Genomic DNA, 18,698 nt, shown 5'->3' with positions numbered 1-18,698 from the left:
GGGTGGGTATGTAGGATGAAATGGAGAGGGGGTAAGAGGGTGTGGGGAAGGTTATATGAGGGATCAGGAGGTGGGGGTGTGGAAGAGGAGGCGGAGTGATATGAGTGCCAGGGCATCCTGGTCTGTGAAACTGATCAGAGCTTGGATGCCAGACCAGCAGGTTGTGCAGACTATTGGGTGTAATACCTTCTGACATACACAGCATAGAAACAGCCCACTGAGTCTGTGCCTGAACATGATGCCAATCTTAGTGAAACACAAAAGTCTGCGAACACTGTGATTGAAGAAATGTTGGAGGAAGTTAGCTGGTTTTGCAGTGGTCATAGGAGATGGATATATTGCCAACATTTCAGGCCTGATTCCTTCTTCAAGAGATAAGCAAAAAACAGGAAAGGTCAGAATAGAGTCAGTTCTGGCTGGGGGAGGAATCCAGATCAACGAAAGGTGTTAATTGGATACGATAAAAGGAGAGGTGAGAATTGATTTTGGCTGTGTGAAAGGAGACAGGGAAAAGGGAGAAAGGCACGAGCTGAGGAAAGATGACAGGAAGAAGTGGGGAGGTTAAACAAAAGCCAGATAAGTTGATTTTAATGCCATCCAGTTGGAAGGTGCCCAGTCAGAAGATGACGTGTTGTTCCTCCAGTTTGCGGGGTGGTCTCAGTCTGGCAGTGCATGAGACCCTGGACACACATGTTAGCAAGGGAATGGGATGGGGAATTGAAATGTGTGGCCTTTGGGAGATCCACACTATTGTGGAGAGAGCTGAGGTGCTCAACAAAATGATCTCCCAGTCTGCGCCCAGCTTCTCCAATGTAGAGGAGATCAAATGAGAGCACTGCACACAGTAGATGACCTCTGCAGATTCAGTTTTATTTTTACAATTTGAACATACAGCATGGTAAGGACTGTTTGGGGCCCTGAATGGCAGTGAGAGCCGGTGTGGGCACAAGTGGAGCATCTTCTGCAGTCACAGGGGTAGGATCCAAGGGAATGATTAGTGGGAAGGAGGAGTGGACAAGGGAGTCACGGAGGGACTGGTCCCTGGCAGAAGGTGGAGAGGGGAATATACGTCTAATGATGGGATTGTAGTAGGTGGCAGAAATGGTGGAGGTGGTTATGTTGGAGGAAGATGCTGGTGGGGTGGTGTGGGGTCGGAGGGGCCAAGGCAGCTGTGCAGGTAATGGAGGATATGCGGTAAGGATCAAGCTTATGGTAGTAGAGGGAAAGCCACATTGATTGAAGAAGAAGGACATCTCTGATGATCTGGCGTGGAAGTCCTCATCCTAGGTGCAGATGCAAAGAAGGAAATGAGAGAATGCAATTCTTACAGGGGACAGGGTGGAAAGAGGAGTAGTCAAGGTATCTGAGGGAGTTGGTGCATTTTTAGAAAATGTCCGTCAAATTCATCTCCTGAGGTGGAGACTGAGAGGTTGAGGAAAGGGAGAGTCTTGGTTGAGGTGGACCAAGTGAATTTGAGGTTGGGGTGGAAGTGGCAGCAAATTGGATCAGGTCCACAAGCTCATCATGGATACATGAGGTAACACCAAAGTAGTCATCGATGTAGAAGAAGAGTTGAGGGGCCTTGCTTGTAGCCTGGATTGCTTCATGCAGCAGGGCAGAGGGAGTGCAGGGGCCCCAGAAGTGAGGGAAAGGAAGTGCTGGGGACCAGGAGAACACTGAGGTGGAGGGCAGGGCAGCAGTGCATGACCCCAGGGGAGAGGGCAGAAATATTACGGAGGGGCCTAGGGTGGAGGATGGAGGCAGAGGGAACACAGGGCCCCAAGGAAGGACAGAGGGAGCACATGGTAGGGATATAAAAAGAAAGGGCCCCAATGAGCTGGAAATGGAATCCTGCTTGGTTTGGAAGCAAAACGTCAATCATTTGGTGTTATTTGGACCGTTGAGCCCAACTAGGATACTTCTCCAGACTCTCAGATGTGTGGTATTATAAATTTTCCAGTGAATTTGTGTCTGAAGAAGCAAACCTCTCCTAAACTTGGCGGCCAGTGGGGGCCGACAGGGTGACCGGTGCGGGCTGTAACAGCCCTGCTGGCCGATCCAGCACCTCACCAGGCTGCTTTGGCCTTCGGGGCCGCTCGTCAGCACCAGCGGCTCAATATGCAGAAGAGCAATGGCTATCTTCCCTATCCATTATTTCCCATGCAGCTGGAACCATTCTGGGAAATACAGAGCAGTTCCAGCTGCATGGTGAATTATGGGTAGGGAAGATGACCATTGCTCTTCTGGACATTTATGACAGGCGGCGACATGCCAAAGCACAGCTCTGTATAAAAGCAGCGCTGGAAATGCCCCATGAACGGGTAAGTTTAAAATTTTTATCCACCTCTACAGACAGCCTTGAAACAGAGGCCCAGCATGAAAACACCTAGGGTTGGAAACAGCATCTAGGGAGGAGAGTGGTGAGGGAGCACAGTAACCATTTGCTAGTTAGTCAGAGGCTGAACTAATGGGATTTTGAAATGAACAGAACTGGAATATCAGTGTTTTACTGTACTCGCCTACCCATTTCCCTGCTGTGCCATAATCATAACCTAACATCTGCAGTTTTCTCCCCAAAACTCCACTACAAAAGTTCACACACAAAGCCCATGTATCCTGACTAACATTTGCTGATACTCACACAGGCCAGTTGCTGGATGGTTTGTAGGATATGCTTGGCAGGGATGAAGAAATCAATGATGAAGCGCAGAGCATCATGCTGAAAGATTTTCTCCAGTACATCGAAAACCTGGCCAAGAAGAGTGGCAGCTGTTTCCTCAAAGGGAGGGTAGAGAGCGGAGAGTAATCTCTGGATGCAGCTGTCCACAGCTTCAGACTCCTGCAGAGAAAAAAAATAAAGATGCTTCTTGGGAAAATAGCTGTGCCTTCAGTGATAATGCAACGACCAATTCCACTGACCATCTCACTTGGGCCAAAGCTCCAGTCTCTAGTTTCAGTCCCACGACACTTCCCTGAAATCGATGTAGGTTTGGCCAATTGAACAAGCTAAACTCCGTCTGCATTGGGATAGAGATTGTGAAGGCATTGATAATGATCTTCTGGGTATTCATTGCATTCTGGCATGGTTGGTGAACTGGAGGATTATGAATATCACTCCATTAAAAAAGGGAGAGAGGCAGCAAAAAGGAAATTATAGACCTGACGTTGATGGTGGGAAAGCTGATGGAGTTGATTGCAAGGATGAAGTTACAGAGTACTTAGAGGTGCATGAAAAGGTGAGCTCAAGTCAGTCTGGTTTCGGAGGAGTCACATGATAGAGTAGTGGCCGGTCGGGTTGAACCAGCCCTCTCCAGAAAAAAAGTTTGGAAAAGACAAGAGCTCAACGAATATAAAGCTCAAGAAATAGAAGATAAAGTTACAGAGAAGAACAAGAAGATGGCACCCAAGAAAGAGAAAGTAAGAACAACAGGAAAAAAAGAAAAATCACTGGAAAAGAAAGAAGGCCTTATCCGCACACAGGAGCAGGGAGCTACGATGGTGAAGAGCAGCCGATCTCCGAGGTTGGTGAGTGCCATGCGGTTGCGACCTCCCAACAGTGCGCAATCAAAGGAAAAAGTGAACACCGGCAGGTGGGGTCTCAGCCGGAGGATCAAAATAACGGCGAGGGAAGGAGCGAGGAACCAGATGAGGGAGAGCGACAGCAGGGTAACAGACAACAAGAGGATCAACAGCAGGAGGCCCGACAGACAGACAGCCCATGAAAGGAGGACCAACATCAAGAGGAGGCCCGACAAAGACATAGAAGTAATTCATCAGAAAAAGCAGAAGAGACACAGATACAAAGAAGAAGTCACAAACACAGGTACAGATACAGAAGAAGAAGAAGAAGAAGAAGACCAAGATCTTCACAGGGAAATAGAAGGTAAAACGGATGGACAAAATATTGATAAAGCCTTTTTTGAAGAAAAAATGATCATTAAAAGAATATATCATTTGAATTTACTGGAATTAAAAGAAAAATGAAAAGAGCAGAAGATAAAATGCAAAGTTTAGAACTGGTCATGACAGAAATAGGGAAAAGAGTAGAAAATGTGGAGGAATGGGAAACTGCTGTAGAATTGGAAGTAAATGATTTAAGAGAAAAATTTGAAGAGAGTGACAAAAATTAAGGAGATACAAGAGAGTTGTTATCTCGGAAAATTGATATGTTGGAAAACTATAGTAGGCGAAACAACATAAAAATAGTGGCCCTGAAGGAGGATGAAGAAGGCGCAGACATGAAGGAATTTATAAAAGGATGGATCCCGAAGGTTTTGGGAACGACAGAATTGCATGAAGAAATGGAAATAGAAAGGACACACAGAGCACTAGTACCGAAGCCGCAGACACATAAAAAACCAAGATCCATCTTAGTAAAATTTTTAAGATATTCGACAAGAGAAAATATACTAGAGCGGGCAAGGAATAAAGTTAGAAAAGATAATAAGTCATTATTAAGGGACAAATTTTTTTTTTACCCAGATACAAGTTTTGAATTCTTAAAGAAGAGGAAGGAATTTAATACAACAAAAACGATTTTTTGGAAAAAAGGTTATAAATTCATGTTAAGACATCCAGCCGTACTTAAAGTATTTATACCTGGGGAGTAAAACAGACTGTTCTCGGATCCGGAGAAAGCACAAGAATTCGCAGAACGTTTGCAGGAGAGAAGAGATGTAACAAGAAAGAAGACCGGCGATAAAGTATACATAAAGATGTAATAATATAAAGTAAAAATAATGTATATGTAAAGATGGAAAAGAGAAGGGAAGAAAGGAAGAAGGGGGGGGGGAAAAGAGAGAGCTTTGTTTATATGTATAAAAAAAGTATTTTCTGGGGGGTGAGAATAGCTGTCACTGCGAAATCAGTTGATGCTTGCGAGCAAGATCACAAACCAAATGGAAAGGGGAGTTGTGGTTGCCCGGCAAGGGATAAGGGGGAACTCAGAGAGGGGTGGGGTGGCTCATTTGGGGTTAAGGTGTTATTGGGTGTGGGAATTGTTGGAGTATTTCATGTTTTAAATGTGTTGTCAAAAAAAGGGAAAACTAAAAGATAAAAATGGGAAAAAGGTGGATGGAGGTGGCGAGGAGGCGGAAAAGAGATGTAAACAAGATATTAGATGGCCACTTTGAACTATAAACATTAATGGAATACGTAACCAAATTAAAAGGAAGAGTCTACAAAATTTGCTGAGAAAAGAAAAAATAGATGTAGCATTTGTGCAGGAAACCCACCTAACTGAAGTGGAACATAACAGATTGAAGAGAGACTGGGTAGGACACGTAGCGGCAGCATCATATAATTCAAAAGCTAGAGGTGTAGCTATATTAGTTAACAAAAATGTACCAATCAAGATAGAGGAGGAAATAATAGATCTGGCAGCGAGGTATGTAATAATATAGTGTCGGATTTATTCAGAATTTGCTCAATATATATGCACCTAACGATGAGGATCAAAAGTTTATGCAGGATATTTTTTTGAAGATTGCAGACACACAAGGAAATATATTGATAAGAGGGGATTTTAATCTTAATTTGGATCCATTGTTGGATAAAACTGGACAAAAGACAAGCAAAAAGAATAAAGTAGCCAAATTTATGGTTAAATCAATGCAGGAAATGAAACTTATGGATATATAGAGGAGGCAGCACCCAAAAGAGAAGGAATATTCATATTATTCGAGTAGGCATAAAACATACTCAAAGACTGATATGTTTTTGTTGTCGGCCCATATTCAAGGGAGAGTTAGAAAAACTGAGTATAAAGCTAGACTACTTTCAGATCATTCACCCCTGCTATTAGCAATCGAACTGGAGGACATCCCACCAAGAACATATAGATGGAGGTTAAACCCCATGCTACTTAAATGGCAGGAATTTAGAGAGTTCATTGAACGCCAAATTAAAACATATTTTGAAATAAACACAGAATCGGTGAAAGATAAATTTATATACTTTGGGACGCAATGAAAGCTTTCATTAGAGGACGGAAATAAGTTATATAACTAAGATGAAAAAGGAATACAATCGGGAAATAGAGCAACTGGAAGGGAGATAGCAAGTACAGAAAAGGAACTAGTGAAAAGAGACGATATAAAGAAAAAGAGAGAATTGGCGGACAAAAAAATAAAATATGAAACATTACAAACGTACAAGGTGGAGAAGAACATAATGAAAACAAAGCAAAAGTATTACGAATTGGGAGAAAAAACACAAAATATTAGCCTGGCAACTTAAAACAGAACAAGCTAAAACAACTGTATTGGCATCAAGGAAAAAGGACAAACAAATCACATATAACCCAACAGAGATTAATGAAAACTTTAAGGAATTTTATGAATAATTATACCAAACTGAGAATGAAGGGAAAGATGATAAAATAGAAGAATTTTTAGCTAAAATTGAACTGCCGAAATTGCAAGAAATGGAACAAAATAAACTGATAAAACTATTTGAAATAGAGGAAGTACAGGATATATTAAAAAAAGCTGCCGAACAATAAAACACCAGGAGAGAAGTGAAGGAGGAAATAGCAGAGGCTCTGGCAGTCATTTTCCAAATGTCATTAGATATGGGGATAGTGCCGGAGGATTGGCGCATTGCGCATGTGGTTCCGTTATTTAAAAAGGGTTCAAGGAGGAAGCCTGGCAACTATCGGCCTGTAAGTTTGACGTCTGTGGTAGGTAAATTAATGGAGAAAATTCTTAGAGATAGTACTTATAAACATCTGGATAGACAGGGTCTGATCAGGAGCACTCAACATGGATTTGTGGGAGGAAGGTCATGTTTGACCAATCTGATTGAATTTTTTGAAGAGGTGACTAGGAATGTGGATGAGGGTAGCGCAGTGGATGTTGTCTATATGGACTTCAGTAAGGCCTTCGATAAGGTACCACATGGAAGGTTAGTTAAGAAGGTGCAGTCTTTAGGTATAAATTTTAAGATAGTCAAATGGATTGAACATTGGCTGAATGGGAGAGGCCAGAGAGTGGTAGTGGATAATTGTCTGTCAGGTTGGAGGCCGGTGACCAATGGTGTGCCTCAAGGATCTGTATTGGGCCCATTGTTGTTCGTTATATACATTAATGATCTAGATGATGGGGTGGTGAATTGGATTAGTAAATATGCAGACGATACTAAGATAGGTGGAATAGTGGATAATGAAGAAGGTTTTCAAGGATTGCAGAGGGATTTGGGCTGCTTAGAAAAGTGGGCTGAAAAATGGCAGATGGAATTTAATGCTGATAAGTGTGAGGTGCTTCATTTTGGTAAGAAGAATCAGAATAGGACATATGTGGTAAATGGGAGAGCATTGAGGAATACAGAAGAGCAGAAAGATTTAGGAGTAACGGTACATCGTTCCCTGAAGGTAGAAACTCACGTGAATAGGGTGGTGAAGAAGGCTGGCCTTTATCAATCATTGCATGGAATATAGGAGTTGGGAGGTGATGTTGAGATTGTATAAGACGTTGGTGCGGCCTAATTTGGAGTTCTGTGTGCAGTTCTGGTCGCCTAATTATAGGAAGGATATAAACAGAGTGGAGAGAGTGCAGAGAAGGTTTACCAGAATGTTGCCTGGGTTTAAGCATCTGGAGTATGGGGAGAGATTGGACAGATTGGGTCTTTATTCTTTGGAGCGTAGAAGATTGAGAGGGGATTTGATAGAAGTATTTAAGATTATGAAAGGGATAGACAGAATGGATGTGGATAGACTATTTCCGTTAAGAGGAGGAAAGATTAAAACAAGAGGACATGAGTTAAGAATTAAGGGGCAGAGGTTTAGAGGTAACATGAGGGGGAACTTCTTTACTCAGAGAGTGGTAGCTGTGTGGAATCATCTTCCAGGAGAAATAGTGGCGGCGGAGTCAATTGTATTATTTAAGAAAAGGTTGGACAGGTATATGGATGAGAAGAAGATGGAGAGTTATGGGCATTGTGCAGGGAGGTGGGACTAGAAAGGGGTGTTTGGTTCGGTGCGGACTAGAAGGGCCTAATGGCCTGTTTCCGTGCTGTAATTGTTATGTTATGTTATGTTAGGATGGATTTTCAATAGAATTTTATAAAACATTTAAAGAGTTATTAATTCCTCCTCTCCTAGAAGTAATAAATCAGGTAGAAGAAACACAAAACTTGCCAGACTCATGTAAGACACCAATAATTACAGTAATACCAAAGACAGGGAAGGATCCATTAACACCAGCATCATATAGACCAATATCTCTACTTAACTCAGATTATAAGATAATAGCGAAATTATTAGCAAATAGATTGGCCGACTGTGTACCAAAAATAGTAAAAGATCAAACTGGATTTATTAAGAAAAGACGAACAGCGGACAATGTTTGTAAACTTATTAATCTAATTCATGCAGCTCAAGGAAATAAAAAACCAATGGTGCCTGTTGCCTTAGACGCAGAGAAAGCCTTTGACAGGATAGAGTGGAACTACTTATTTAAAGTATTACAGAGGTTGAATCTGCCAGAAAAATATATTAATTGGATTAAAGAATTATATAATGGACCATTGGCAAAGGTAGTAGTAAATGGATATGTATCGAACCAATTCAAATTAAGTAGATCAACTAGGCAGAGATGTCCATTATTTTCCCCCCCCCCCCCTCATTGTTTACCTTAGCAATAGAACCATTGGCAGAGCTGATAAGAATAGAAAATAAAAGGGATAAAAGTAAAGGAAAAGGAGTATAAAATCAGTTTATTTTCAGATGACATCATAGTATACCTAACAGAACCAGAGATATCAATAAAAGAATTACGTAAGAAATTGAAGGAATATGAGAAATATCGGGGTACAAGGACAACATAAATAAAAGCGAAGTGATGCCAATGAGTAATGCGGATTATACAGAACTTAAAAAAGAATCACCATTTAAATGACAAACACAAGCAATCCGATACCTAGGTATCAGGTTAGACAATAACTTAAGCCACTTGTACAAACTAAATTATCAGCCATTAATAAAGAAATTACAGGAAGACTTAGAACATTGGAAAGAATTACCGATACTTATTTCAAACGTTACCAATTCCCTTAACAGAGAAATTCTTTGTTGAACTAAAGAGAATAATAAGGAAATTCTTGTGGAAAAGGGGGAAGCCGAGGGTAGCGCTAGATAAATTAACAGAGAGGTACAACCAAGGTGGTTTGCAGTTACCAAACTTCAGAAATTATTATAGAGCCGCACAATTAAGGTATTTATCAGATTTTTACCAGACGAGAGAAAAACCAGACTAGACTAAGATAGAACTAGATAAAATAGGGGAGAAGGTACCAACATATACTTTATAAGTGGGATGATAAGCTGGTGCAATATAAAAGCTCACCAGTATTGCATCATTTATTTAATATATGGAAGAAGATCCACATAGAAAGGAAAAAAATGAATTACCAAATACCAAAATTGCTATTGACGCAAAATCCACTAATCCCTTTTACAATAGATAACATTTCCTTTAGAGAATGGGAGAGAAAAAGAATCAAAAGAATAGAAAATTGATTTTTGGGAAATAATTTATTAACATTTGAAGGACAAATATGGAATAACTCACGGTACAATGTTTGCATACCATCAACTGAAAGCTTATTTAAAGAATAAATTGGGAAACAGATTGGGATTACCAGAAGGAAGCAGCTTTGAATATGTGATTACAGATACAATGATAATTAAAAGATTTATAGCAAATATATACATTAAGCTGCAAGGTAAGGAAAAAGATGAAATAAGCTATAAACCCAAACAAAAGTGGGAAAAGGACTTAAAGATAAAGAATGAAGCATGGGAAAAGTTATGTTCTGGAACTATGAAGAATACAATAAACACAAGATTACATATGATACAGTATAATTGGTTACACAGGTTATATATCACTCCTCAAAAGTTAAAAGAATGGGATCCAACATTATCAGATAGATGTTTTCGCCATAAGAAGGAAATGGGAACAATACATGCAATTTGGGCATGTATGAAAGTGAATATGTTTTGGGAAGAACTAAATCAGATATTAAATAAAATCACCAAAAAAAATACCAAAAAATCCAGAGATCTTTCTTTTCAGTAACATAAGAAGTAAAGAATTAGGCCTCAAATTGGATAAAGTGCAAAAAAGATTCATTATGATAGCCTTAGCAGTAGCAAAAACAATGTCAACTTGGAAAATGGAAGAGAGCCTGAGAATACAGCAATGGTACATGGAAATGAATAAATGTATTCCACTGGAAAAAATAACAAATAATTTAAAAAATAAAGACACATTGAACAAATTTGGGAACTGTACATGGAACATAACAGAGAGAGCTTGCCTCGGACATCCATCCCCTAAAATAATAAGACAAAACTACTTGATTCAGTGTGTAAGAGTAGATGACGCATTTTTCTTGCTTGTTTTCCCTTTGTGTGAAGACATTGTTTTATGGTTTTATTGTATTGTATATGTTGAATATTTATTGGTTTTGGAGGGGGGAGGGAAGGGGGGGAAAAAAAGGGAAAATGCCACTGTGTATATTTAATGAGAAACGTTTGTACATATTTTGGTTGATAATGGTTCACAGTGTGAAAAATACTTTTTTTTAAAAATCAGCTTGGTTTCCTTAAAGGAAAATCATGCTCAACAAACCTATTAGAATTTTTTAAAGAGATCACAAGTCGGATAGACAGGGGAGGTGCAGTGGATGTTGTGAATTTGGACTTTCAAAAAGCCTTTGACAAGGTGCCACATGTGAAGCTGCCAAGATGAGAGCCCATGGAATTACAGGAAGGATCCTATTCTGGTTGGCTACCAGTCGTGTTCCGTGGGGGTCAGTGTTGGGCCACTTCTTTTCACGTTGTACATAAATGATTTGGATTATTTGCTAAATTTTCAGATGACACCAAAATAGGTGGTAGGGCGGGTGGTGCTGATGATACAGAAGGGCTGTGGAGACTTGGATAGATTAGGAGAATGGGCAAAGAGGGGGCAGATGAAATACAATGCAGGAAAGTGTATGGTCATGCACTTTAGTTGAAGAGATAGACAGGCAGACATTCAAAATTCCAAGGTCCAAAGGGACATGGGAGTCTTAATGCTGGTTACCCTAAAGGTTAACCTCCAGGTTAGGTTGGTGGTGAAGAAAGAATGCAATTCATTTCTGGAGGAATGGCATACAAGAGCAGGGATATCACGTTGAGACATTAAGGCACTGGTGAGACCTGACTCAGAGTATTTTGCACAGATTTGGGAGCTGTATTTGTGCTGGGGTTGGAGAGAGTTCAGAGAAGATTTACTAGATTGATACCAGGAATGAAAGGGTTAGCATACGAGGAACTTTTATCGGCTCTTGGACTGCACTCGGAGTACAGAAGGATGAGCGGGGATCTTGGAGATTTTTCAAATGCTGAAAGGCCTGGACAGAGTAGATGTGACAAGGTTGTTTCTGTGGTAGACAAGTCTAGGACAAGAGGGCACACTTCAGGGTAAAATGGTGTCGATTTAAAATAGATGCAGAAAAATTTCTTTGGTCAGAGGGTCGTGAGTCGGTGGAACTTATTGCCACTGGCGGCAGTGGAAGCAAAGGCATTGGGTGTTTTTACGACAGAGACTAACAGGTATTTGATTAGTCAGGACATCATGTGTTACATGGAGAACGCTGGGATGTGGGGCTGAGTGGAAGGATGGAGCAGGCTCGATGTGCTGATGTGCTACTTCTGCTTCTATATCCTGTAACTTAGGAAGATGACAGCAGGGGCAAGCTGGGTTAGCAAGAAGCCGCAGAGTTCAGAAGCAGGATTGTGGACTGTCAGTGTGGATCAATTCATTCTTTTCCCTCCTCGCTGGATCCATATGTTCCTTTGGCATGGGTGTAGATCCTAGAGTTCTGCATTCATCTACATCAGTGGTTCCCAAACTTCTTTGGGCTACCGCCCCTTTGGCTTCCAGGCCACATCCTGAGTGCCCCCTCCCATATAACAGCACTGGGGGGAGGGTTAGTGGCTGCGCTGAGCAAGGGATGTGTAAAGGTTAAAACCTTCTGTTTATGATTAATATAATAGACATTAATGGCTAATATAGGAGGGGGCGATGGCGCCAGCGCTGAGTAGGGGGGGTAGTGATGCTAGCGCAACATGGTGGCCACCGAGACCAGCTCTTGAGAGAATGCCTTGTCACCATTTATTTTGCTTATTACTGCCATCCCGAGTCTGGCCAGAAAATTACTACACTGGCTTCTCAATTAAACTTTGCAGCAGACTGAATAATAACAAGACTGAAGGTTCAGAGACCCTCCCCACCCCCCCTGCCCCATAGATCTTTCCTCTGCCCACAAGGGGGCAGCAGTGCCCACTTTGGGAATCATTACATGGAATTTGTGACACAACCATATTTAACCAGCTTTGTTTCTTCAGATATTTTCCACCTGAGATTTATAGACAATTGTTTTGAAACTAGTATTGACTTCCAACATCTGCATCTTTTGTAGAACAGTTCCACAAATTGTATGAAAATTAGTCATGTCCACATTAGTTTCTTCACATCTCAAGTCCAATGTTTAAAATGTCATCCCACTCTGCTTCTGGGTTCTTGTTAGGGTAGAAAGGCTTCAATGTATCTTTAGTTTCTTTAATCATCTAGTGGTGGGAGTGTTAAAAAATCTATTTCTTTGTTAAATTCATTATCACAAGCAGGGACTCCTAAATTAGGATCTCAGCAGAGATGGGAAATAGATTTGAATATTACGATAGACCAACAAATGTGGGAAAATTTATGTAGGGATTATATGACTAATACTATCAATGTAAGATATAGATTAGTTTAATACAAATTTTTTACATAAGTTATACCTTACACCATAGAAGTTGAATAGATTTAAATCAGATTTATTAGATCAATGTTTTAAGTGCGGTGAAGATGTAGGATCTTTTTTACATTCAACATGGTCTTGTCCCACTGAGGGACCTTTTTAGGTAACCATAGCTAACTTTTTGAAACAGTGTTCTTCTGTTAATCCAGATTTATTTTTACTAGGAAATATTGAAGGTATAAGTCCTAAATTAAAATTATTAATTTATCAACTGAAATTTCTTAAATTAGCAGTAGCAAGAAAATGTATTACAATTACTTGGAAATTGAATACATCTTTAACTCTGCCAAGGTGGCATGCTGAAATTCAAAGTTGTATTCCTTTGGGAAAAAATAATTATAATTTAGGAAATAAGTACTCTATGTGTTTTTACAAATTTTGCGCCCATACGCCCAAATAATGGGATTGAATTTGTAGCAATATCCTTTTTAATCCCTCTATCCCTGTGGGATTCTCCTCTATATGTTTATGTTAGAACTGATGAGTTGTACTGCACAACATCTCTGCAATCCAAAGATTCTTTTTTTATTTTATTTTCCTTTTTTTGTCTTTTTATACCTATAAAAATGCTTAACTTTTGTTTTTCAATTTGTATATAGGTTGTTTTTGGGGGGGAGTTGAGTGAGATGGAGGAGTTTTTGGGTGGGGTGAAAACCATCATGTATGTAATCAATTTGATCCTTTTTGATATCTGCATTATATAATAATTGTAGTTACTGCATGTATGGAATAATATCGTCTTCAACACATTGACTGGATCATTACAGGAGAGGCCAGTGTGTTCCAAGAAAATAGTCAGAAGGAACCATCGTTTTCCTTATCACGAAGATATTTCTATTGGGGTTTTTAGACTGTAGGCATGTAATGCCACAATCAAGGAATTTTTCCACTACATGGGCAGTGTAAAACGGAACATTCATGAACTTTGAGTCAATTCCTGCACCGCGATTTATCCTGCAGGAACCCCCACAACTTTTCGGAGGAAGCCTGCAGTATAAATTGTACTGGAAAAATTCATTGCCAGTCATCCACTCTACTGCACGTCCAACCACCAGGACTGTTGCACTCAGGTCATCTTTCTCTTTGGCTTGGCTTCGCGGACGAAGATTTATGGAGGGGGTAAAAAAGTCCATGTCAGCTGCAGGCTCGTTTGTGGCTGACAAGTCCGATGCGGGACAGGCAGACACGATTGCAGCGGTTGCAGGGGAAAATTGGTTGGTTGGGGTTGGGTGTTGGGTTTTTCCTCCTTTGCCTTTTGTCAGTGAGGTGGGCTCTGCGGTCTTCTTCAAAGGAGGTTGCTGCCCGCCAAACTGTGAGGCGCCAAGATGCACGGTTTGAGGCGTTATCAGCCCACTGGCGGTGGTCAATGTGGCAGGCACCAAGAGATTTCTTTAGGCAGTCCTTGTACCTTTTCTTTGGTGCACCTCTGTCACGGTGGCCAGTGGAGAGCTCGCCATATAACACGATCTTGGGAAGGCGATGGTCCTCCATTCTGGAGACGTGACCCATCCAGCGCAGCTGGATCTTCAGCAGCGTGGACTCGATGCTGTTGACCTCTGCCATCTTGAGTACTTCGACGTTAGGGATGTAAGCGCTCCAATGGATGTTGAGGATGGAGCGGAGACAACGCTGGTGGAAGCGTTCTAGGTGCCGGTAGAGGACCCATGATTCGGAGCCGAACAGGAGTGTGGGTATGACAACGGCTCTGTATACGCTTATCTTTGTGAGGTTTTTCAGTTGGTTGTTTTTCCAGACTCTCAGCACTCAGGTACTTGCAGTCTAAAAACCATAATTATCATGTGCATTAAAAATTGGTTTGTTAAATTTTAACCCCACAAATTCTGTGAGTGTATTTTGTTTTGGGTCTCAAATACTTGGGCAGCGATTTGTGAATTTTGTGAAGGTGAATTTGTTACCTGAACAGGCGGAAAGAGTCACCTGTACTTCAGTGCAGCTTCTCCTTCCTGAGATGGAGCACCCAGAACTAAATGCAGGGTCAGAGATTTTGTAATCTGGTTTCATGATATTAAGTGGAATGTCCCATTAACAATCTTGTCCTTAAATTTAAAATTCAAGAGAACATGTGGGCTGATGCTGCAGCTGGATCTGCCACAAGCCTGGCCAAAGTTGTGTGGCTTGAGTTGTGTTTGTGGAAAATGTTTGAAATAATGTAACAAGAAATTATTGTCCCTGTTGGCTTCCTGTGTAATGAGTGGGAAGGGGCTGGCTCTGGCAGGGATTAATTTGATGGGAAAGAAATGGATGCATAGTAGTTGGATGAGTGGATAGGCCCTGGAGGGGTTGTGTGATTGGGAAGGGCGTAGAGCTGGCTAGGATTCTTGACTCTGCACAGCCATACTTTCAAGGGCTCCCTCTGTTCTGGAGAGAAGCCCTGTGATTTCAACGTTGGGAAGCCCCCCTCAGTTGGCCCCCGCACCCCTCCTGTTTTACAAGCAGGAATTTCTGGCTGGGCTCTCTGAGTGTTTTGTTCTTTGATTGGCGAGAGAGTCAGGAATTGTTGACTATTCTGCACAAAGGGAGTGCAGGACATTAACCCTGGATTAACCCATAGTTGTGAGAAATACCAGTTCATATTTGCATACTCACTATCACTTAAGAAAGTACCCAAAGGGGCATGATTGGACTACATTTTGGTGACAAAGCATGTACTGAAACATCAGATTCGGCTAATTTAATTTTATGGAGCATCTTAAAGGGATGAGATTTAGCGATTGAATTCCAGAGCCAACTGAAAGCATGACTGCTAATAAAGGGGCCCTCCCAGAGAGATCCTTCCTGCACCACCAAAACATCACCCACAACACACGCTGTCCTTGGGTCGGCTGCGGATGGGTGGAGACCGTCACCCACCTCTTTCCCAAATGCAGATACACTAAGAGGGTGTGGAGAGGGATGCAGGGAGCTCTGTCATGGTTCATCCCCAAAGGAAGCATGACAGAGGACTCCCTGGCCTACAGACTGTTCCTGGGACCCACTCAGTCTGACGTCCAGAACTGCTGGAAGACCATCAACTTGGTGAAGAATGGTCTTTGGACAGCCTGAAACCTGGTGGTCTTTCAGCATGCTGAGATGTTAGTCCAGGAATGCTGCCACCTGGCACATTTCCAGGTTTCTGGACTAGGTGCTGAGGGATGCACTTGAGGCTTGGTGCAGCCAACATGAGGGCACAGTGGGGAAGGAGCACTGTTTAGACCCCCCATTATCAGGCTCTGAGGGGCTGAAACTGAGGGGAAGATCCTTAAACCAACAGAGAGGGGGGGGGGAGAAACAACAAGATGCCACAGGGGTGGTGTATTTATAATCTGAGTCACTGTTCCTTTACCCTACCTGATTAGTACCTGCTGATGAGGATCCATTGGCTGAGAGTGATAGTACAGATTCTATCACCAATGTGTATATGTACAGATTGTAGTGTAGGATGACTGTAAAAGACTGGAGCATATCACATGTAGGTCGACCAGTCCAGAATGACCTGGTCTGGCTAGCAGCAATCCTTTAAGACCTGCCAGTAGGTGTGGCTACATTCTCAGCCAATCACAGTCATCCTTCACTACAATCTGTACATATACACATTGGTGATAAAATCTGTACTATCACACTGAGGGATGGACAAAGTCCCAGATCTCCAGTTTGATTGTGATTGGTATTGAATGGTTAGAATATAGAGGTAGAGATATCCTAACACAGGTGTTCTGAGGCTTGGAGAGGCGCCAGCTTGAGCACCATGCGGTCTCAAGCTGCCATCAGGAAAGAGGTAAGGTCTCCAGATCTGAGGAAGAACCTTCTCATTATTGTAGTGATTCAGTGCAGGTTCACCAGACTGAATCTACTGATGACTCTGAGAAAGACTGGACACACCAGCTTGTTGGTGACTGTGTGGCCAGACACAATTCCAATGGCATCTACAAGTTTACCGATGACACCACAATTGTCAGTAGAATCACAAACGGCAAGAGGAAGCTTACAGGAGGGAGAAAGATCAGCTTATTGAGTGGTGTCACACCAACAACCTTGCACTCAACGTTAACAAAACCAAGGAGTTGATTGGGGTCTTCAGGAGGAAGTCAGGGGAACACGACCCTATCCTCATCAAGGACTCAGTAGTAGAGAGGGTCAAGAACTTCAATTTCTTGGGTGTCAACATCTCTGAAGATCTGTTAAAGCCTTTGTGTCACGAAGAAGGCTCGCCAGCAGCTAAACTTTGTGAGGAGTTTGAAGAGATTTGTTATGTCACTGAAGACTCAAACTTCTACAGGAGAGTATTCTGGCTAGTTGCATCATTGGTATAGAGGCATCAACGGTCAGGACAAAAATAAACTCCAGAGGGTCGTTAACTCAGCCTGTGACATCACAGGCATCAGACTTCAGTTCATCAAGGACATCAACAAGAGGCAGTGTCTTAAAAAAGCAGCTTCTATCCTCAAAGACTTCCACCGCCCATGCCATGCCTCTCCATTCTGCTACCATCAGGAAAAAAGTACAGGAGCCTAAAGACGAGCACTCAGCGGCTCAAGGACAGCTTCTCCACTGCCATCCGATTCCTGAATGGTCAATGGACCAAAGACACTGCCTTACTTTGGCTTCTTGTGCACTTTTAAAATTTATTTTTGTAAGGTCATTTATATGAATCTTTGCACTATGATACTGCCACAAAACAATGAATTTTGTGACTTGTTCATGAAAGTAAATTCTGATTGGTACCAAAAGTAGTGCAATAATGCAAATAAATAAGTGTAGGAATGTCAAATAATACAGGGTGTAGAGAAAAGTGCAATCTCATAGTGAAGGGTACAGAGAAACACAGTTAAAACTGTGCCAGGGCATTATCTTTTCCCAGTAGATTGCAGTAGAAAAGAAACTTGAATAAGTAAGGGAGCAGGGAAAAGTACAGCACAGAAACAGACCCTTTGGCCCATGATCCCAAAATAAACTCTGCTGTGTGCACCTGATACATTATCTCACTGTTGTTACGACTCACTAGAGTCATATCTCCATAGTTGACGTAGTAGTTATCACAGCACTAGTGATCGGGACCAGGGTTTGTTCGAATCCTGCACTGTCTGTAAGGAGTTCTCCCCGTGTCTGTGTGGGTTTTCCCTGGGGGCCACCATTTGAAATGTAATGAGGGTGTAGGTTAATGGGGTGTAAATTGGATGGCTCGGACTTGTGGGCCAAAATGGCCTGTTACCATGCTGTATGTATGTAATGAGGACCTACAACCATAATGGGGACAGAAGTATTGGTTGCAACTCGGGTTTGGTTGGGGAGCGGGGACGTTAGGCTGCCGAGACCTCGGGCTGCCGACAGAATGGGGCCCACTGTATGCAGTATTTTTAATACAAAATATGACCTTGAACAATAGTTTTAATTTTAAATTTTTTTTAATAAATTTGGTCGTATGTCCAGGTGGACGTAACTCGCGTAGGTTGGAAGTCGAGGACTACCTGTATCTGCTTCCACCACCTACCCTCGCTCCCTGTGTGCAAAAACAACTTGCTGCCCACATCTTTAAATTCCCCCTGTCCTACCCCCCACAAAAACTCATTATGTGACATTTTTATTCTGTGGGAGAACACCACGATCTGATCAGAGGGTTTTATCATTCACAGACATTAATTAAATTTTTATTTAGACTTTAGAAGAGGAAAATCAGAGGTGTGTGATCCAGTGATCATTGGGGGATCAGAAGTGGAGAGGATGTTCAAATTTAAATACTTTGGAGTCATGATCGTGAGAGACCTTTCCTGGACCCAATGTTGTAATGTCATCATGAAGAAAGCACGCCACTGCCTCTACTTCAGGAGATTGCGGAGGTGTGGTATGTCAAA

The 18,698-nt window shown here is 41.8% G+C and overlaps 1 protein-coding gene across 8 annotated transcripts in view; it reads right to left on the bottom strand.

Annotated features, from left to right (window-relative positions):
- Nucleotides 1–18,698, bottom strand: part of LOC138764627 (uncharacterized) — a 120,547-nt gene that overhangs the window by 69,082 nt on the left and 32,767 nt on the right. For all 8 annotated transcript variants that reach the window (XM_069940782.1, XM_069940784.1, XM_069940783.1 and 5 more), the window contains exon 2: nucleotides 2,642–2,839. In XM_069940782.1, the coding sequence (XP_069796883.1) occupies nucleotides 2,642–2,839 (198 nt within the window). The remainder of the gene's footprint in view (nucleotides 1–2,641; nucleotides 2,840–18,698) is intronic.

The sequence above is a fragment of the Narcine bancroftii genome, chromosome 5 (assembly GCF_036971445.1).
Source record: "Narcine bancroftii isolate sNarBan1 chromosome 5, sNarBan1.hap1, whole genome shotgun sequence".
Taxonomy (NCBI): Eukaryota; Metazoa; Chordata; class Chondrichthyes; order Torpediniformes; family Narcinidae; genus Narcine; species Narcine bancroftii.
This window is presented reverse-complemented; position numbering and strand designations above follow the sequence as displayed.